The following is a 22,778-nucleotide window of genomic DNA, read 5'->3' as shown; positions in this document are numbered from 1 at the left end:
TTGTATATTTTAAAAATTGAATTTTTAGCCAAATTTCAAGTTTCAAAACTACTTCTTTAGATTCCTTTTGTAACTATTTTATTTTTTATTTTTTATTTTCTTAAATTAAGCCTATGGATACCTTCAAATTTTTTCTTTTGTTATCTACTTCTCACCATAGTTTAAAAAACTAAACCAAATTTTGAGAAATAAAAAAGTAGCTTCCAAAAAGTTATTTTTGTTTTTAAAATTTGACTAAAAATTCAATCACTGTACTTAATAAAGATGCAAATCATAGTAAGGATGAAATAGGCTTAATTTAAAAAAAAAAAAACAAAAAACAAATGGTTATCAGATGAGGTCTTGGTTTTTAAAATCTAACTTGATTTTTTAAAACACTGGTGAAGAAAAGATAACAAAACAAGAATTTTAGAGTTAGAATGGATGATTATAGGCTTAGTTTTCAAAAACTAAAAAGAAAAAATCAAATGATTACCGACTTTAGAAATTTAATTTATATACCAATAATAAGTTTCACACGACATTTATCGAAAGAAATTTAGAGAAGAGTGTCACATGATACACCTACTTAAATTAAATAATTAAATTGATTTGATTATTTACTTAAAAATTGATATAATTATTAATTTCGAATTTTAATTATTATAACTTTAAATTTTAAAATTTAAGGTATAAATTGATATTTTTTCCTATAAATTACAATACTCATTAAAGAATTTCCGGATTGGATAGCCAATGTTGTCTCTTTGGACATTTGTCCTAATTTGGTCCCTCTGGCGTTATAGATTTATTGTACCATTTTTTTATTTAACAAAAGAAAAGAAAAGAAAATTCCGCACATTACACTCCGCCGGATCGAACCGAATGAGAACCGGTTCAGCACCAAAACCAAGAAAAAGCCGCTAACGCTGACTCCAATGACCGAATCAGAAGTGAAGTATTTCTTTTTCTTGCTTTTAATTAAACGTCCCTGGTCCATCTCTCTCTCTCTTTCTCTCTCTTTCTCTCTCTCTCTCTCTCTCCTGGAAACTCAAGCTAACAACGTAACTCTCTCTTCCCTTTCTCTTTCCATCAGCATTTGGCATTTGATCGAACAAGAAACCTGTTCGGAGTACGGAGTAGCTTATGGAAGCTAATTACAGAACAACAGCATTGGATCGGTAAGGAGATTGGCGAAAGAGGTAATTCGAATTCATCTTTGACTGACTCTCTCTCATCTATTGTGCTAATGGAACCGCAAGAATATCAGAATTAGGGCTCAAATTGAGGCCTCATTATTTTATACTGTATGTTTCTGTAATCTGCTTGGATGATTCGGTTGAAGCTCAGCTAATTTCTGTAATTCTCCGCTGTTCTTCTATTTTTCTTCTTCTTTTCTCTGATTGGAGCATTTCAGCCATTGGTATGTACTTTGACCACTGCCTGCTCACTAATTTGATTTTCAATCGAACTGGATTTGTTATGTCATTTACAATTTCGATTCCTTTAGAAATAATCGAAGTAGATGATACGGAGGAGGTTGATCCAGAACTCATTTTTGACATTTTTCAGGGGATGAAACTTGTAAATTTGGCTGTCTACATAAAATAACCGCACAATTGGAAGCGATTGTAGCGGAACTGGACAAAATTGAAGGTGCATATTTCTAATTGAATTCTGTATAGTCTTGGTCCTTCGGTTCTTTCTAACTTATTCAACATAGAAATGAATTATCTATTGGGTTTTAATCTTCTACTCGGCTTTCGTAGTGAGTAAAATTGTTCTGTCATTGTTATATGTATCCAGAGGATTGCTTCTTCGGTATATCTTCATATAGCGATACTATTATTTGATTTCTAATTTCTTTTGAAGTTATCTTCTACAACTTTAGTTGAAGTGCGTTTAAAATATTAATGCTTCTTAAATTTTAGCTTGTTGAAGTCAAACTTAACCGTAAAATTTTCTTTTCTCTTCGAGTTTTTTTTTTAATAAAAAAAATCATTCAAAATTTCATTTTTAAAGTGTAACTTTACCGTGCCAAGGCGCTTGGACAAAATCTGCGATATAAACCCATTCGAATAATTTATGTTCTCTCAATAACTGCAGTCGTAGAAACTGGCCTAGAAGATTAATATTATTGAGCTGCTGCTTCTTCTTCTTCTTTTTTAATATTTTCTAATCTTTTTTAATTTTTTATTTTTGGAGTGAGCATAATTTATAAAACTGATTTTAGGATAATAATGAGTTACTAATAGGAAGGAATTTCCACTTCCATCTTTTTTTCTACTAATGATAATGTTTTGTCTACATGAAAATGGAGGAAACATGATCTACCTTCGCAAGTTTGAACTTAAATAGTTGGCTCATGAATTATATTTGTGTTTAAGTCAAGGTTTCTTTACAATGTGTTTCATCGCTGTCAATTTTATCCGAGATTGATTTACAATTTGCGTTGTTTTGATATTACGCCTAAACAAGAAGAAACTCTGCGTTTGTTTCGGCAGCTTGGCTCCAAGCAATTTGGATAATTGCTTTAATGTTCGTTGCATGCGTTGAAAGAATTGAACATGAATTCTCAAGTTAACAGCAGTGGGGATTTCTATGCGGGAAATTTATTGCTTAGAAACGGAAATCTTTATTCAAGTTCGAGACCACCAAGTAATAACAGCTACGCTCAACATGTACGCACATGTAAGTCCACGAATTATCTTTGTAATTATTTCATATAATATTTATATATTCAGTAAATTACAACTTGATGTCTCCAAGTAATAGCTTTTTCTCCCATCTCAATGATTCTATATATATATATATATATATTCATACACACACACTTGGAGAAATCTTGATTGCTTATGCTTCGATATAAAGAACTGCTCCAGGATAGCGTCAGTCACATAAGATGATGTCAAAGAAAATGGTGATTTTGTTCGTTATTTTAGACAGACTTACTCTCATCCTTTTCCATAACCATATGAAAGTTTTACACTGTAATTGGCTGAAACGTTGCTTTGGTGGTCTTGGTTTTTTATTTCACAATTGATGAGCGATGAAAATGTGTTCTGTGAATCTTCCAGATGGACTCCCAATGTTTCAACCCAACTACAACTTGAATCCAGTATCGATGACACAAACAAACCAAATGTCGATTTTTACCAACTCAGTCCATACAACACCACCAGTCTCATCGCATCTGGAAAGTTTTGCATATAATCAGGTCTCCACATCATCTTTTCTAGTAAGAGATGAGAGTTCAAGTTTCAGAAAGGATGGCGAGGACGACTTCATCAGAATGTTTCAATATGAATCACCTCGTCAACGCTGTGACGAACTTCTACAAAGCATTGTGGAATCATCATGTGTTGGCAATTCTACTCCATTCAAGGGAACGAAAGACTTTGAGAAGCAGAGAGATCTAGAAATTGATCTCAACAGGACACCAGAGCAGAGACCACCAAAAAGAAGACAGCATACTCCCATGATATTCTCAGGAGAAAGGTTTACTGATTTACTTAATCTTCCTTTGGATGAAAGTTTAAGCCTTTGCGAGGAAACACAGGAGAATTTTGTCACAGTTCCCTTAGATGAAGCAACTCAGAAACGACATGATGAACTCTTGAAAGATCTCACAGATACATTATCTGCAGCCATTTCTGAACCACCAACGAAGGAAGTGGAGAAGGGCAGCGATCAAATAATTGATCTTAACAAGACACCAGAGCAGAAGACACCTAAGCGAAGAAAACATAGGCCCAAGGTTATAAAGGAAGGAAAACCCAAAAAGTCTCCTAAGCCTGTGACTCCGAAGATTTCCAAGGACACCCCATCAGGAAAGAGAAAGTATGTACGGAGGAAGAACATCAAAGAAGCTGCTACTCCACCTGCGAATATTGTGGAGATTAAAGATTCGAACACTGCAACAAAAACAAAATCCTGCCGGAGAGTAATACATTTTGAGATGGAAAAAACTGGAGATGAGGAGCAGGAAAAGAAGCAAAATGAGAAGGATATGCCAGAAGAAAACATGGAGAACTTTTGCTTCATGACGAGACCGAACATTCCAGACTTCTGCACTCAAAGTAATGGTGTCTATGGAACAAGTCAAGATGTTCATGACGGTCCTCGGCTAAGACCAATGGTGGCAGAAAATGTTCGACCAACAATACAAAGTAACCCTACTCATATGAATCACATGACGACCTCTCCCATATTGCAATCTGAAAGGGAGGCAGCTGAAGCCCCATTAAACAAACCAGGGTACAACAAAGCAGAAAATTGGCTCAATGTTCTTAGAATTTTACATCAGGGAAACGCAAATCAATATCAAACTGGATTCAGCAATGGATACACACCTGTTCAGCAAAACATCCATGCAGAAGATATGGAGCAATATGCGAATCAAGCTAAAAGGAATACTTATTATAAGGAGCTGACCGGGATCAACTCTGGATATTGCCAACCAGTCCCAACTCATCTGTCCAATATCAATGTAGCAAGGGGCTCAAAGAGAGGGCGCCCCCCACTCACCACGCATCCAACACAGTCGTGCTCGATTACTACACTGGACTCTTCAGTGTCATCTCAAGAGGTGCTTCAAACGGGTGAGTTCCAGAGACAAGGCAGCAATATAAACGTAGGATCCTTAGAAATTCCTGGGAAGAAATTTGAGTCTGGGCTTTATGCAACCCTCCATAAAAGATATCGTACTATCCAATCAAATGAGGGTTGCTCAAGCCATCTGAATACAATAGGTTGCAATCCTACCAATCCTGTTGGTTTTACTGCAGAAATGAAGCAGGCCATGCTCAATGGTCATCATATTAGAAGTAACCAAATCACAGCGAAAGAAATTATTGGTGACAGACATATTCACTCAGTGGTTCATGAAAACAATTTTCAAAGGCGACAAGTCTCACACAATCTGCATCCAGCAATAGATAGAACATGTGTTACGTCCGGGTTGAATAAGGTTACCAGCTATCGCTCATTTCCACATCCGAAAGCTTCAGAACAAGGGTATGCATACAGACAATCTGATAATAGTATTCTGACAGTAAAGCAAGCTTGCCAACCCATGATATCAGGATCGCTAGCAACAAATGAAGTACACAAACAAGGCTACTCATTTGGCTTTCAGAAATTCCCTGCTAAGACGACAGGTAAGTATATTTGATTCTTCAGATGAGGAATTCAAACTTTTCGTGAAGGTACTAAGTTACTAACTACAACCTCTTGGCATTGGTGTAGGTCTGCTAGAAAATGAGATTCTACGCAAAATGAAGAGTCTCAGTCTTAATGACGATGAAGGAAGCATCAGGACGGAGCAAAATGCTATTGTTCCATATAAAGGAAATGGTGCAGTAGTTCCATATGCAGAGTCTGAATATTCAAGGAAACGAAAGGCACGACCTAGAGTCGACCTTGACCCAGAGACGGAGAGGATATGGAATTTATTAATGGGTAAGGAAGGAAGTGAGGGCATTGAAAGTCATGAGAAAGGCAAGGAGAAATGGTGGGAAGAGGAACGGAAAGTTTTCCGTGGTCGGGCTGATTCATTCATTGCAAGGATGCATCTCGTGCAAGGTTCATTTCTTATATCTTCCTATCAGATTGCTTGAATCTTGGAAGGGAATAACACTGAGTTTCCTGACTTGAAATTTCTATTGATTAAAATGTCAGATAAAAAAGCCAAAACGAACATTGCAGTAATGATTCTCAAATTAATAGTTCAAAAGTCCCTTCTTTTTTCCCCTTAAAAACAGAAATGGCAGTTCTAATTAAAGAGGCAAAAACCAAGATGGTTTCATTAGTTCTTTTCTTGATTTTTAATCACATGACTTGAAATTAAAAGTTTTATTTGATTAATATATGAACAGGAATCAAATTTCCTTAAAATATTAATTTTATTAGAATTTATTTGTGTATATATTTTTAATTAAATTTCTAATTCTCTTGTATAATTAAATAGGATGGAAAATGAGCATTTTGAAATGACTGGAAAATTGTTTAATGTGCATGTGCCGGGAATTAAACCTATTAATTCAGTTTAAATCTACTTTCTTTTTAGTTTAATATATGTGACGTGGATTCAAACCTCTGACCCTTTGGTCAAATGTAAACGCTTAAACCAATCAAGTGAATTGGCATTTTAGTTATGATATTTTAGAAAAAAATAATGTAGTTGAATCTACCATATAAAACCTTGAGCAGCCAAAATATTTCAGTTCCATGTTAACACGCTCTTTTCATTATCAGAGTTGAAAGAGAACTATTCTCTCGGAATATTTGTGGTGTATATATAACAAAATTCTCTTGTGCTCTTACCAGGAGATAGAAGATTCTCACGATGGAAAGGATCAGTTGTTGACTCAGTTATAGGGGTTTTTCTTACTCAGAATGTTTCAGATCATCTTTCAAGGTAGACTTATCATTTCGGTTACAACTCTAGATCAAGATTATCTTTGAAGCAAAATTATAAACAAGCGGATCACATTTTCCATTTCTTTTTTTACAGCTCTGCCTTCATGTCTCTAGCAGCACGATTTCCCGTAAAATCCACTAGAAACTTCAGAACTCAGGGTGAAGTTGAAACGAGCATAGTGGCCAACGAGTCAGCAGCTTGTGTATTGTATCCTGCAGATTCTATAAGATGGCATGCTCAGGAACTATCCACGCCAAGGTTTGAGATGCCACAGACTTCAATAAACCATCAAAATGATGGAGTAAATTCAGGGACGGAAAAAAATTTCACAGAGCTAGGTGGTCAAATTGTGGAGGAAGAAGTCATATCCTCACAAGATTCCTTCGACTCCACAATTACACAGGGTACTGCAGGGGGCAGATCATGCTCTGGATCCAACTCAGAGGCAGAAGAACCCATCGTAAGTTACAATTCTAGCAGCACCCATTATTCAAATTTCACAGATATCAAACAAATGGAGACGACCACCACGATTAAAAAATCCTTCAGTGACTTGAATGGAAGTTCAGTTATTTATGAAGTCTCGAAACATAAACAAGATTCACTAACATCAGAATGGAATGAGATTGACGATCTTAGCGGCCATTCCTTAATTAATTTCCTTGTAAATATTGAAAACCAACAAAAGCAAGTGCCAGATGCTCCTTCAAACAATCAGTTGCGCATGACCCCCAACTGTGGGGTAGTGGAGGTTGAAGGCCATGAAGCATTCAGTGAAGAGAGCATATCTTCAGGGCCGTCAACAGTATCTGGATGTTCTACAGAAAAGAATATGGCTCGTCATAGCTTAAACATTGGGGATCTTGACCGAAGATCGGATAAAACCAGTGCTGAAAAGAATGAAGCAAGATCACAAGAAACAACCAGGATGGAGCATAGCGAGTCTGTCAGTGAGCACTCAGTGGACCTGCAGGGTAATGGTATCCAATTGAGATCTCACTGTGAATATAATCTTGATGAAAATTATGTACCATGTGAGAGGAACAATAGTTCCCCATTAGAAAGTGCGTCAGTTTCCAATCCTCCCGCAGAACTAGATACACCAGCCAATAAAAGTGCCCTCTCAAATGTCGTTCATGTGCATGCCCACACAGAAAAGTTGCTGCCTGGGAAGGGCAATATAATAAACTTTTCAAATAATGAGGCCCATTCTCTATCTCAGGCAGATAATGAGGGAAATATTAGCCCTTCAAAGGCAAAAAGAAGAAAGGTCACTAGTGAGAAAAAGAGTGCAATTGATTGGGATAGTTTGAGAAAGGAAGTGGAAGCCAATGGACAAATAAAAGAAAAAGGCAAGGATGCCATGGATTCAATAGACTATGAAGCAATGAGACTAGCCGACGTTCACGAAATTTCTAATGCTATCAAGGAACGAGGAATGAACAACATGCTAGCTGAACGAATTAAGGTAGGTGCAAGCAATTGAAGTCTTTAAGGCCCACTTTTACTTAAACAAGCAATTATACCAGCCATTAACGACTACTCTTTCCATCACAAAATAATGTTGCAGGAGTTTTTGGATCGTCTGGTAACAGATCATGGGAGCATTGATCTTGAATGGTTAAGAGATGTTCCCCCGGACAAAGCAAAGTACGGATATTAATTTTGTCTTTTCTAATCAAAACTAGCTTCTTTAGCAGATTTGTTAGTTTGATTTATATTTATATAGTATTAAAAAAAAATGTAAAATGCTGCAGGGATTATCTACTGAGCGTACGAGGATTGGGTTTGAAAAGTGTGGAGTGTGTTCGTCTATTAACACTTCATCATCTTGCTTTCCCTGTATGATTTCTCACAGATGGCCAATCATTTATTTAAAAGCTTAATAGAGAGACTTCTAATATCATCTTAAATTGGCTTCTACCTAGGTTGACACAAATGTTGGAAGAATAGCTGTCCGGCTAGGATGGGTCCCTCTCCAACCGTTACCCGAGTCACTTCAATTACACCTTCTAGAACTGTAAGTAACACTGGACTGATGAATGGTCAGTTTTCGGTTGTCGGAGACTTCTAACCTCCAATCTTTCTAGGTATCCAGTGCTGGAGTCCATTCAAAAATATTTATGGCCAAGATTATGCAAACTCAATCAACGAACACTGTAACCTCTTGATACATTCATTCATTATTCATGTTTGATGACCAAAAGATAATTGAAATAAATTTCTTCTGAATTCAATTAAGATTATAACTGACCATGTGTCTATTACACAGGTATGAACTACACTACCAGTTGATCACATTTGGAAAGGTGAGTCATAGCACCCAATTCTTCAGTATATCATTGTCGTTATGATTTGTCTTTCTAAAGTACAAAAAGGGGATATGCCTAATGGAAGTGATCTGAAATTGTGACATCAGGTATTCTGCACAAAGAGCAAGCCAAATTGTAATGCATGTCCTATGAGAGGAGAGTGCAAACACTTCGCAAGTGCTTTTGCAAGGTTTGTCAAGTTCTTTCAAATTGCTCATATTGATCATCCTGTCTATACTGACCATAGGAAACTGAATTTCATATAGAACTACAAACTAGTCTAGGTATATTAACAGAAACTAGTATCACATAATATCAAAGAGAACAGGATAAAGGCAAGAGGAACTTCTTTTATAGCATGGAAGTTCAAATGCAAGAAATTCTGTTCATAAATGTTGTCCACTTGTTTGTCTATAGGCTTGCCTTTTCAACTCTCAACTAACACATGAACTGTATTTAGTGCAGTGCCCGACTTGCTCTGCCAGCACCAGATGAAAAGGGCATTGTGACTTCAACCAATCCCATCGCCACAGAGAAGCAGCCACCTATAGTCACGAGTCACTTGCCAATTCTTCCTCCTGAAGGATGCACGTACACAGAAAATACTTTGAGCACAAGCAAGTGTGAGCCAATAGTTGAAGTACCAGCGACACCAGAACCCGAGCCCAATGAGATAACTGAAAGTGATATTGAAGATGCGTTTTATGAGGATCCTGATGAAATTCCTACCATCAAACTCAGCCTGGAAGAGTTCAAAACAACTTTGCAAAACTACATCCCAGAAGGTGACATGTCCAAAGCTTTAGTTGCCTTGAACCCGGAAGCTGCCTATATCCCGATGCCAAAATTGAAGAATGTGAGCAGGTTACGGACAGAGCATCAAGTGTAAGTTTTTTTTTTTTTTTTTGGTTCATTTTTTTAATATAAAGCAAGACAGAATGAATTAAAAATAATAATAATAATAATAAAGCAACTTTAATAGAACACTAGGATCATAACAAAATAACCCACTTTGCAATTTTACGGGGTATTTGGTTAGAAAGAAATAATAGAATCTTTTATAGGGAGGAGAGGTTTTGAGACGAGACTTGGGAGAACATTAGAATTAATACCTCGTTGTGGGCTTCGTTTCCTAACTTTTTTATAGTTATGCGTTAGGCTTGATTCTTTTGAGTTGGAGTCGCTTATCGTAGTTAATGGGCTCCACTTGTTGGATTGTTTTTTCGTATGCGTTTGTTTGTTCATTCATTCTTTCATTTTTATCAGAGGAATCTCGGTTTCTCATTGGAAAAAAATAAATAAATAAATTCTAAGTAACCAAACTATGTAATGCACTCCATAACTCACGTCTTTATCTAAATGCAGGTATGAACTTCCAGATTCACATCCTCTCTTAAGAGAGGTAACATTTCCATTTTAGTTTGATACAAGTACACATAACGCACTATCGTTGAATTTATAATAACAATTAGTTATTTAAACATACAGATGGATAGACGAGAACCTGATGACCCAAGCCCATATCTTCTTGCGATATGGACTCCAGGTAAGCAGCAGTCAATCTGTTCTATAAACCAATGATTTTCTGTTCCTTTTATCTGCCTCCTCCCGCCTTTTCCCTTTTCCATCGTGGTAACCTAGTGAGACGGTGAACCATCAAAATTTTTCATTGTTCATGGAAACTAACTGTTTTAAGTAGAAAATGAGAGAACTATTATCATTAATAAACTATTTAAAATTTTCCATAAAACTCCAGGTGAAACAGCAGACTCAATTCAACCGCCCGAACAAAGTTGTGGATCTCAAGACCCGAACAGGCTCTGCAATGAGGAAACATGTTTCACGTGCAATAGCAGAAGAGAAGCGAATTCACAAACAGTCAGAGGAACGTTACTGGTAAAGTTTAAAAAAACACTAACTTGAATTCAATACAATGAGAGGCTTAGTCCCTTAAACTTTTTACATCTCTCCATTGCAAAATTATAGGTACCTTGTAGAACTGCAATGCGAGGGAGTTTTCCACTCAATGGAACATATTTTCAAGTAAACGAGGTAAGTCTGCCTAACACCTATCATTATTGGGAGAGAAATAGGCAGTCATTAGAAAACCAATAACGTTTTCAAGTTTTATAAGCTTTAATGCTCTCTTTTTTGCTTTCTAGAAAGAGGGGAAAAAATCTTTAATGCTCTGTTTGTTTCCCCCAGAATGACTGATTTAATATGAAATCTTTGCATTTTACCCTTATAATTTAAAATATTAATAAATAAATCAATCAATCAATGATGATTTCAATTCATAATGTTTTATTTGATAACTATTTCACTTTTTCGTTTGCTATTTAATTTGAAACTGTAATTTATTTTCTGTTTTTAAAAAACATAAACCAACAGTTTTGATAACTAACTTTAGTTTCCTTTTCTTTTCTTTTTTTTTTTTTTCCTTAAAAAAATACATGAAAGGAGAAACATCAGAAAAAGGAAAACAAATGTGGATGTAGAAAAGTAAAAGTTTAGAGAGAGATAAACTGTTTAAAGAGAAAAGTTAAGAGAGAATAATCATAGAGAGAGAACTATAAAAAGAGAACATTAGTTAAAGAGAATGAAATGTTAGAGAGAGAAAAGTTAAAATCGGAGCATGAGTTTGAGAAAAATAATGAAATATTAGAGAGACAAACATAAAAAAGCAATAGAATTTTGGGTAAAGAATATTAATCAAGAGTTTTTTCTTAAAAAAAAAAAGAAACAAAAAGAAATAAAAAATTTCAAAAGGATTAATACTCATAAGTCCTGGCTGCCTCGATGGAGGATAGAATATAAAAGAGTATTAATTAGAGCAAGAGAGAGAAAAGTTGTATGTATTAAGAAAAAGAAATCGTAGAGTGAAAAGTTAAAAAGTGAGGTATATGTTTAATAGAGAATATTAGTTAACGAATGACAGAAAAAATCTTACGAGAGAGAGAGAGAGAGAGAGAGAAATTATAGAGAAGTAATTAAATTTTAGAGATAAACATTAGAGGGCAAAAAGAAAATTGAAAGTAAAGTTAGAGAGTAAAGATACCTTAAAAAAGGAAGATAAATTAGAAAGCATACGAAGTTTTAGAGGGATTTTATTGGAAAAACGTTTAAGAAAAATACTAAAATTATAGAGAGAGAAAAATGCGAGCTATGGAAGAGAGTGAAATAAAAGTAAAAGGCAGATACAAAATTTTATAGAAAATTAATTTTTATGGGGGTGAATTAGATGAGAAAATTTAGAGATATATTCATTGTTAGAGAGAGACCAAGTTACAGTGAAATTTTAAAAGGAAAAGGTACGTAAAAAATTATTAAAATTTTACAGAGAGAAATGAGACAGTTGTATTAGAATTGAAATAGAAATAAAAGTAATAAAGAAATAAAAAAAGATTTAGAGGTGAAAAAATTAGCTTCCAGAGAGAATTTCTTGAGTAGGAAAAATGTAGAGAGAAAAGCTAGAAAAAAAAAATACTTGAGAGATCCATCAAGAGGAAGAAAAAGAGTGTAGAAGAATAAACAAGGTTTTGAAAAATAAAAAAGCTGTTTTTTGGAAAAGGAAAATTACTCGCGATTTCAAAAATATTTTTGAAAAACTGAAAGCAAATTACATAATTAGTTATGAAATATCTCTAAACAACTTTATAATTTTGAAGAAAAAAATAGAAAACAAAAAAATGAAATAATTATCAAACAACACTAAGATAAAATATTTCTAATTTCTAAAAAATCATTATTAATGAAAAAAAAAGAAAAAGGAAAAGGAAAAGACTTTTTTTCTAAAGAAGAAAAGAGAAACGGTTTTTAACCTCAGGATAACATGATAGTTACTGCATATTTAATCTTTTTAACTTTTTTCTTCAAAATCACAGATGTTTGCAGATCATGAATCTAGTATAAATCCTATTGATGTTCCAAGAAATTGGCTATGGAACTTACCTAGACGAACAGTCTACTTCGGAACATCAGTATCAACAATATTCAAAGGTAAGAATGCACAATGATCAAATGATTATAATTTAAAACCCCCAGGTCAAATAATGAAAATTACTTATGTATGAATTTCATGCAACTAGGCCTTGTAACGGAGGAGATTCAACAATGCTTTTGGAGAGGTATGTATTTCCTTCATTTACCAAATTTTCTTGCATAGGGTTCTACGTTGCGGTCGCCAAAATTTTTTAACCCAGTGAGATATTAAAACAGAAAATCCACCAAAGTAACTGGGCCCTTTAACTTAATATAAAAGCTGTGTGCAATACGTCCCCAATATAGACCGTTAACTAGCAAAATTTTATCACCATACCCATGCATTGGCCTGAAATAATCTATATTTGCTCTGCATTTCATTTAAATTTTTTTGAAAATTGTACATGTTTTCTCAAAATTTACAAAGTAGGTTTTAAAATTTTAGTTTTCAAAACTTGGCTTAATGAAACACCCCTGAAATGGGCACAGCTTCAATCATTCGTGATGATACAGCCATTTATTCAAAATTTAAAATTTGAATTTATAATGTTTATTTATTTTCATACATTTTAAAATTAGTAATTGTAAACAACCGCAAGACTTGGTTCACAAAAAAGTTTACAGACAGATTGCAATTGTCACCGATAATTCTTTCCTTTTCCCTTTTTAGGTCAATATTTTTACCCAAAAAATAGGTTGGTATATACTATTAAAATAAAAATAAGTATTTGTTAACTTTATTTCTAAACAGAAAATTTGGTCGTCATTTGCGTAGATATTATATACCCATGATTTCGATCTACATCTAGTCCTTTATTATACAATACTATAAGAACTATTTGACAAAAATGTGTTTTTACTCATTTCGACCTAATTATTTTAGCTCCTGTTTTTTTTTTTTTTTTTTTGATGAAAAATGAACATTTTTTTTCCTTTCGTGTATATTATATAGCATGTAACTTGTATATATATTTTTCACTCGAGCTTTGGCCAAGATACTTTCCCATTGCGATTATCAACAAGGTCGATTTTGGTAAGCCTTGCCCCCTCCCACTTCATTTTGACATTTTCTAAATCTTATTTTACAATTTTTTTAAAATGGGTTACACCTTTTGTTTAGTTTCACTTTCAGTTTTCAAAATTTAAATAAACTTTAAAACAAAAAACGAAAAGAGAATCTTAAAGATTAACACTTCTAGCTTTGATTTTTTCATTTTATAAAAAGAAATAGTTTGGTAAAAACTCTTACCAACGTTTTGTATAGTTTGCACTCTTTTGTTAAAAATTTTTAGCTTTCTCGAAAAAAGTGTTTTTAGTTTCAAAATATCAAGCTATGATTTAAATGTTGATTTTAAAAATATATCATGTTATCAAAAGGTAACAAAACTAATCATAAATTTTTTTATAAGAAAATCAAAATAACAATTAATAATTCTACTTACAACTCTAACTCATAAAACATATGGAAATTTCAATTATTTTGTTTCAAAAATTACTTTCAAGTAAATTTATATACATACATTATATATATATAATGTATGTATATCATTGAAATAATTTATTAAAATTAAAAAATCATATTAAAAATTTTCTTTATAAAAACTATCATGTCATGATTTACTAATATTTCTGTCTATTCATGATTCAAGTTTCAACAAAGATGGCTTGACATGAATGTGTACACGTGGAAACTTTAAATACAATGATAGTATAAAAAATTTTCTATACTACTATTTATTGTGGAATATTTATTGCTTTCTACATAAAGAGCTTTAAGAATTATGTGAGATCCACACATTAAATATTTATTAAATAAATAATTCTTTAGAAAATATTAAGAAATAGATTAAGAAAATCATTCTTCAATAAATCAGTTTACAAAACTGTTTTAAGAAAATAAATTATAAAAAAACACACCCAACCAGTTCCACAAACAGTTCTGATTTCCACCCCTGATAGCTTTGCTTTAGCCACCATGCTTGATGGTCTTTTAAAATTATGCAGAAAACCCCATCTTTTGTATATATGTACAAAGACAAACATTTCTTCATTTAGTTCATTTTAATTTTAGAGAAACGTAATTAAGGTGAAACATATACATTACCTTACCTCAATTCAAGCTTACTGTACAAAAGGATGCTATCAATGTTTCACCAGGCTTAAGCTTCCAATCCACCCTGATTTTAACAATATTATCTAAAACATACCGCAAACTTCCACGAAGAATCTATAGAGAGCCAACTATTAATATATACATATATAAAAAATAATAAAATAGATTAACTAGTTTTTATTTTAGTAACTAAGACCAATTAACCTTATAATCAACAAGGTTAACTTCCCCGAAATAAAGAGCTTTAATTTTTGTTTTTATTTTTTCTATGATGCAAATTAAATCTGCTTCAAAGTAAATGGGAGGCTTGAACGGTATTCACAGATACCGTCGGAAAGACCCGCTGAAGCATGTCAACAAAATTTAATGGGGATTTTTTATCCCTTTTTTTTTTCTTTTTGGACTTAGAAAACATATATTAACTCTTTTATGGTTCAATTTTTTTTTATAAAAAAAGTAAATTTTGATAGAAAATAAATAATAAATAAAAACTAGTAGTTATGACCGTTTCTTTTTTTTTTTTTAATTTTGAGAATTCTTTGATATAACAAAAGAGGCCAAGGTCTACCTTGTAAAGATGATCTTTACCAAGCATGTTGTTTGGTGTAATCTTATTTACGGGTCCAAATAACTTCCAGTAAATATGGTAGATAAATGGTCGATGCTGCTGTGGGAAGGTCACCAAAAATTGAAAAATGATAAAACTCTCCTAAATAGTCCTAGAACTATGTACAAGAGTTTCATTAAACCATAAGAATTAAATTTCTAACTTTTAAACTATAGACTATTTAAAAAATTTCATCAAACCATTGTAGCGAAATTTTTTTTTTTAATTTTATCCAAACTATAGAGGTTAAAATTGTAACTCTTGATAACTATAAGAATGGTCCCTGCCAATATTTCTTCGCAATTTGGAGATGATTTGTTAGGATTGTTTTCAGAGATATATTAGTAATTATTATTTATCAAGCTACTGGATTTTGCTGTCTCTCTCGAATCCTCAATAACCTATGACAAGGAATAAAGTGAAGGGTTCATATGTGCATAGAGAGAACTAAGCCTGTCAAACACAGTAATCTTAGTACTTTTTATTTCTTATTATTAACAATTTTGATAGAGCATTGACTTCATTATCCTTCAAATTACTCTTGCCTACCAAATTGGTGTTAAGAAACTTGAGCTAGTTAAAAGTACAAGGTTGAGACGACAAGAACAAGCTATGTTTCAGTGAGAGGAAATACGAATAGGAGAAAGTTTGAAATAGAAGGTCAAGCTAAGCCGGTATGTAATTCAAAGGAGGTAGAATTATGAGAGGAAAGGATCCGAGAAGTTAAGAGTGAGACCATATGGATTCAAAAGGACACACAAATGTTGCAAGGAAGAGAACAAAAGATTGGAATTCAAAAATCTTCACTAGGTCTGAGTTGGGAAAAGATCTGGCACTCTGATATAAGGGATTTTCACCAATTGAGCATGTACTAGGAATCTATATATATATATATATATATATATATATATATATAGTGTCTTCCTGACCATTATTCATCTCTTAACAGAAATTTCCTCATCTTGGTCCCATTAAATTTTCTTTCTATCTATCATCCCAATCGTGATTCCAAAGAACTTTGAAATGTTTCTTTATCTGAAATCTTTGTGATCATCTCATCAAGAGAAGAGGAGAGAGAGAGGAGAGAGGAGGAAGGGGAAAAAAAGACCTATGATTTTATAGCAAAATGTTGTTGATCAGGTCTCGTGGGAGATAAGGGAGGAGAAATAGGAGAATTCTTCAAATGATTAGGAGATCTTTCAGATATATTTGAGAGTTCAAAACTTCTGTGCATATTCAATATAGATTTTAGTAATCACAATAGTACCTCCATTTGTGCAAATTGCAGATGTCTTTATGTAACTCCCTCCGATTTGAGTATTTCCTTGCCTCTGCTTTTCATTTTACCGGAATGTTCCTAAATAAAGAGAAATCACAGCTGAGAGTTTTCATAAATTAAGAAATCCAATGAGATCTAGGACACCAGAGATAGGACTTCCGCACACCGCACCAACCAATGAGTTTCTTTATCTGGCCCTCGTAACATGATCTTGTCTACATGCTAATTGGTATCATTATTTAGAAGAAACATCCAAAGGAATTCATTCCATCACCTTGATAATTGGTATTCATTCCCTGATGTACCAAGCTTCTGATCATCCGGACCTGTGGGAGAAAAGAAAAACCAAGTGATTAGAAATACATGAGTGAATAAAATTTCCCAACTTATGAAATTGCATCCTATGTAGATTTACAAACAAATTTCCCAAGGAACAGGTACTACCGTTTCTTCTTAAATTTCAAGTTTTCAATTTACTTTGATAAATACAAAGTCAGTCCTGCCTATAACTCACTGCTATGGCATAATAGTAATAGACATTATCCACTTAATAAGGACATCATTGCTAGATTAGGGTACATTAAATATCTAAGCTTATTTACTCGGTATTTAAGTAGAATCTTATATATTATGTTGTGGTCGTGTTCATACTATCAAGAGTGATTGAGCCTGTAACTATATTCCCATTTGTATGTTGTTGTACAACCTGAATTTTGAGTAATATTGCAGGGTTTGTTTGTGTAAGAGGATTTGATCAGAAAACCCGAGCACCCCGACCTCTGATTGCTAGACTGCACTTCCCAGCAAGCAAGCTAGCCAAGATGAAAAATGGAAATACAGAATAGCCAACTTTTTATGCAAAAGGCAGAAGGTAAGGGCAAGAGCAACAGAAAGGATAACTGACTGCTAAAGAAGATTTTCAACTAACCTATTGTTCTAGATTTTTAATTATTCTTGGTCTACCGTGAAATGCAATCACTTCATGTTAGCCAAGCGGCAGAGGAAAAAATCACCAAATTGAAATTTTAGAATCCATAAGTGAGATGTAGTCTCTACCCTATTGATATTCTTATGATTATTCTCAATTCATGCTCGAAACAGAGCACATTCTTCAATCTTCCCTGCGTCTACATGTTCTTCCAGTAAGTTCTAACTTTTTTTGTGCTTACTCACTCTGTATATGAAAGGTCAAAAGTTGAAAGTTCCATCTATCACGTGAAAAAATCAATGCAAAATCAAAATCAATTGCTTGAAAAGATTGTAGCAAAGGCTATGATCAAAATGTAAACGGTAAAGTAATAACGACGGAATAAACTTGCCAGTCATTCATCTGTACCTCACAAATGAGACAGGATCTAGTTTACCACCGAGAGCTGCAAGTTGGAGAAAAGGTCAACTATGCGCAACAGGGTCATAATCAGAGACTTTCTAAAGTTTGAAAATGAAAAGAAAATACAAGGACAATAAATTGGCAGACAAACTCACACAATGAGCAAAGAACAAACAAAGTACAAACTATGTCCGGATAAAATGCTAGTACATAAATGTGTAGCACTAGCACTGACTAACAACCATCTATCTACTAATATCATGTTCAGTTATTTATCGTATTGCAACATGCCTGAGCAAAAAATGAAGACATACTTGACATTAAATCCAGGAAGCTATTTTACAAAATATGAAACCTCGAATAGTTGAGAATCAGAAATCCATGATAAAAATGTGGAAAGATAGCCAAACTGAGGATCCAATTAAAGTCCGTTCTAAAAACATTTAAGCACTAAAGTTATGCAAGAAGTAAACTTCAAATCAAACAATAAAGAAGACAACACGGAGGAGAAAAGTAATCCGACGGGAAAGGACAGAACAAGAGGAGTTGAGGAACTATAACACAATTGCACCAGATAGGTAGAAAGAGCTTAGAAGAGCCCTGCCATAAATTACTCCCGTTGTAATAGTTTCATATGAAAAATTGAGAAGTAAAAGCAACGGTAAAAGTAGGTATGCAATGGTCAATAACGAAAGAGAACTTTAACAAGATTGGGGCCTCTCATCCCTGTGATCTCCTTTTATTATGATGAATATACTTTGTTTTATGTTTATCAAAATGATAAATGAGTAAATAGAGAAGAACACGAAGAAGAAAAAAGAAAAAGAAAGCATCGACAGTAACAATGAACAACCAATGCTTGAAGGATACTGATTCCCAAAACTTCCCTTTTCACTCTAAGTATACATTATTGGATCCATGTCATCGATAAAAATATAAGCACATACAACACAACAGCAAATGATATGGGCACATTTAGACCAAGAAAAAACCAGCTAAACACCACAAAAATATAAGTCTTACCCATCTATAGCTAAAAAATAAATAGAGAGGAAGGAGAAGAAACAGAATTAATCTTTTTACCTGACTTCTGAGTTCAGATACATTCAGTATCCTTCAAGCTTACATCCCAGATGGCAATCTTGTATTGGATCATGACACGGTAAACTAGAAGTAGAAAAGGCATTATCAAATTAAAAACTCATACATTATCCAAATGCATGAACAAAACAAAAGAATTTAAAGTCCAGATGGCAATACGCACCAGAGCCAAATTTATGTACTAAACTATTTCTATAGCTTACCAAAATATACTGAGCTATATTTATAAGCTACAATTTGGCTGTGGTAAATTTAAGTTCAAATGTTAAACATAAATATGTGGAACTAAATAATACTCTGATGTGTCACCAGAAGGTTGATTATTACAAACAATCAAATAAAGACAAAGGTGGTATTTAAAAAAAAATAATAATAATTAGCATGTTGATGAACCGAGGTACAAAATTTTCCAGACTAGTAATTAACACATTAAGTAACAACATCCTTTACCAGAACAAATAACAGAAATTGATCCAATATATCAATATGTTGAATTAAGATATGAACGATCTTGAGTTGTTCAAGTGTGTTTCCCATTGGCCATTGACATGACTGTTTGTATTCCTTTCCAAATATGATGGTACCATGCTCATGAAATTGCTGTTTTACACACCCACATTTCTGAAGGAAGAATACTTTAGTTCTAAAAGGAAAAATGGTTCGGTTTTCAGAGAGAAAGGAAAACAAGTTCAGAAAAATTGCTGTATTATCCAAATACATTGTGACCAATAAACACGTTTTACTTTTAAGAAACAAAAAAAAAAAAAAAACAAACAAACAAACAAAAAAAAATTAAGCTCCCCCACTCCCCCCCAAGACAGGATATTCTATAGCTCATGGTTCTTTTCTTTGAAGTTCTGTTCTGCATAGCGTAATACAATAAGATGATGAGCCTAATAGCTTCAAACGACCTCTTATAACATAGCTTCTTATATTAGAGACCATGGTGTCAATTTCTTTGCATCAACGACAATAATTCAGTTCTCTAATATCAAAAGATATTTTGGGAGTTCAAGTAATGTTCTGAAAGCAATCTAAATACAATGGAAACTTTCAACCTTTACTGCATTTATTATGAAACTAGAAGAGTCACAGAGGATTTGAAGAGTAAAGTCAGGGTTCGGTCTGTCAGGCTGGAGGAGGGGTTTATATAAATTTTCGGTCACACAAGGTAGTATCAAACCAAAAAATATATGGCTATAGCACAAACTATCCAAATATACAGATTGACTACATGCAAGTAAGAGATCATCTCCGGAAGCATTTTCATCAACAACATGCTAAATTATCTCAGCTCACGCTCTTTTATATTGGTAATTGGTAAACCTAAAACAGTAAATCTTTCTCACGAGTGATGCATTAAAAATAACTTCTAAAGATATCCAGTAAATCTAGAACACTAACAACAAGGAAAACTGAGCTTAACACTTGTTACTCACCCCATACGTATTCTTAATGTTCAGTCAAATCTATTGCAGTGTAAAAAATGTCATCGAAGTAGATCCACTGTTAAGACAAGGTAGGCACACTAGCTCCCAGGAGCCGGACCATAGATGAAGCACATAATGCACATTAATTAAACGAGGGAGAAAAAATCTCCAAAAAGATATCCAGCAATCCGTACATTTTTTATGTTCAATGTTTCCTACACACAAACAAGAGAAAAATAAATGATAATACCAACCATTAATTTACTAAATAAATTTCATTGATAAATGAAATGTACAAAAGAAGTCAAGGCCTAGAAAATCAAATTAAAAAAAGGCTCACAACTTGTGTCCATGATCGTTGAAGAAGGAAATGATGATATTATATTTAGTTGACAACTTAAAAGGAGATAAGAGAGTTAAAGATGAAGAAAATTCTCAGAAATGGTGAGTTTTCTACGTGAATTGAAGAGGAAAAGGAATTTGGTGTCAAAACATGCATATGGATCTCATTAAGATACATGTTCAAGTGAGATTGCCGTTATTGACACAATATGAGATGTCAAAGATCAGCCTTACTGGGTTGAACCAAATGTGCGCCTTACTTGCATGCATGTGCAGCTGTATAGTTTACAAGTGTGCACTTAAGAGAAGCTAGACTGTGGCTATATGCATATCTTCCGCATAAATGTTAAGATGTATGTACATGCTCAATAATGAGTGTCAACCAACTACAAATCTGTAATTACAGTTCCTCAATGACTTAATCTAACAATAGGCAGCCAATTATGCTAAATGATTCTAATTTCACAGATCAAACAATTACACCAAAAAAATGAATTAAGATTTAATAAAATGACAGTCACGCATGCTGTATAAATTCTCCAAACAAATTTTAAGTTTCCAAGAAGGTTCTCACGTGCTAACTCCAAAGTCAGACAATCAAAACCAACAGGAATTCATATGTTAAAGACGAAAATCAGCCAAATATTTGTAGATCTTTTACTAATTTATGTTAAATCCTAACCAACAGTTACTTTGTAACCAACAGTTACTTTTACAACTAACCTAGTTCACACATAAAATGTGAATTTGAGTACTATGACGGTTGATGGATACGATCGAGGACTAAAAAGATAAATAGGGGAAATTGTTCCACGGATACCCCAAGTTTTCAGCTCAGAACTGAGGTACGAAAATTGATCCAAGATTTACACGATAACAATGAATCTTCGCTTCATCTTGACTACTTTGTACTTAAACATCATACAAGCATTTTATTGAAAAATTATTCTATTCTTTTTCTCTACGATGCACTCTAATCAAGATTCATAAATTCGTACATTCTTCCATCGACATTTAACAGTATTCGTCAAATTTTCGCACAACATCAAACATCATCCGTAGCCATAAAGCAAATGGTGCAATCATACAACAATTTCTAAGAAACTAACGCGAGGTCTCGATCGTCCATAACGATCAGATTAATTAAATCACACCACCGGAAGAGATTAGAACTAAATAATCCAAAAATATCAATCGTAAAGAAAACGAAGTAAAACTACGCCAGAAAAAAAATACAGAACACGACGTTTCCTCATTACAGATCGTACGGACACTTACAACTTCCACAAACACAAGTTCTCCGCATACAAACGAGAAGATTCCGGGAAAACGAAGGAACAGAGATTTAAATAACAAACGAAGAAGCATGGATCACGAAACCTAGGGTTTTTCAATCGCATCACGAGTTCCGATTCGAAAGAAGAAGAAAAAAAAAAGAAATCTAAAAAGTTAGAGCGCACCTGTGAATGATCCGGCTTAAATCATAAGAATCCGAAGTAAACATCGACGAAGCTCCGAGAGTTCGGCGATGAGATAACCAGAGAGACGGAGAGAAACCGCGCTGGCGAGAACTGATAAGTTTCTAAATATGGAGAGCTCTTTTCGAGGGACGTGTTTCGCGCCTCTTTGTCTTTGCAAGTTCCCTCCGAACTATATTTAAGCGCGCGGATGCATGCCTTTTCGGCGAAACTTGGTGGGAAACAAAATCGCTTTTCTTCCTTGAAATCGGGGATGTGGGAACAGAAAAAAATTAAAAATTAAATTAAATTTAGCACTATGGTCGAACCACTCATAGACCAATTAACATGTGGAACAATAAAACAATTCGGAATTTTTCTGGTACTTACACCTATACTATATTCTCATTTTTTCATGCTATAAAT

General features: G+C 33.7%; 1 protein-coding gene and 1 long non-coding RNA gene across 7 annotated transcripts; one reads left to right on the top strand and one right to left on the bottom strand.

The window, feature by feature from the left end:
* Positions 1-962: 962 nt before the first annotated feature.
* On the top strand, positions 963-17,807 carry LOC120082109 (transcriptional activator DEMETER-like). Of its 3 annotated transcripts, none has more exons than XR_016530654.1 (21): positions 963-1,181; positions 1,552-1,635; positions 2,484-2,670; positions 3,057-5,138; positions 5,227-5,562; positions 6,307-6,397; positions 6,494-7,868; positions 7,971-8,050; positions 8,158-8,242; positions 8,329-8,420; positions 8,491-8,559; positions 8,673-8,709; positions 8,820-8,902; positions 9,173-9,597; positions 10,078-10,114; positions 10,201-10,258; positions 10,469-10,608; positions 10,699-10,764; positions 12,597-12,711; positions 12,801-12,839; positions 17,422-17,807. XR_016530654.1 is itself a non-coding variant. In XM_039037338.2 (21 exons), the coding sequence occupies exons 3-21, from the start codon at positions 2,547-2,549 to the stop codon at positions 17,535-17,537; spliced, it is 5,445 nt and encodes a 1,814-aa protein (XP_038893266.1). In that variant the 5' UTR covers positions 963-1,181; positions 1,552-1,635; positions 2,484-2,546; the 3' UTR covers positions 17,538-17,807. The 3 variants fall into 3 exon arrangements, 2 of the variants coding, with proteins under 2 accessions (XP_038893266.1, XP_038893267.1); XM_039037338.2 differs by having other exon boundaries at positions 9,178-9,597; XM_039037339.2 differs by having other exon boundaries at positions 973-1,160; positions 9,178-9,597.
* Positions 8,948-22,590, bottom strand: LOC120082110 (uncharacterized). Of its 4 annotated transcripts, XR_016530658.1 has the most exons (12): positions 22,356-22,590; positions 20,563-20,768; positions 19,106-19,189; positions 18,029-18,065; positions 17,749-17,866; positions 16,967-17,018; positions 16,681-16,770; positions 15,375-15,470; positions 14,803-14,870; positions 10,703-10,781; positions 10,217-10,532; positions 8,948-9,540 (listed from the first exon to the last, which is right to left on the bottom strand). It is a non-coding gene; the product is annotated as an uncharacterized LOC120082110 (long non-coding RNA). The 4 variants fall into 4 exon arrangements; XR_016530657.1 differs by lacking the exon at positions 17,749-17,866 and having other exon boundaries at positions 18,012-18,065; XR_016530655.1 differs by lacking the exon at positions 17,749-17,866.
* Positions 22,591-22,778: the final 188 nt, after the last annotated feature.

Source organism: Benincasa hispida, chromosome 7, assembly GCF_027475165.1.
Source record: "Benincasa hispida cultivar pf3 chromosome 7, pf3_genome.v1.1, whole genome shotgun sequence".
Classification (NCBI taxonomy): domain Eukaryota; kingdom Viridiplantae; phylum Streptophyta; class Magnoliopsida; order Cucurbitales; family Cucurbitaceae; genus Benincasa; species Benincasa hispida.
This window is presented reverse-complemented; position numbering and strand designations above follow the sequence as displayed.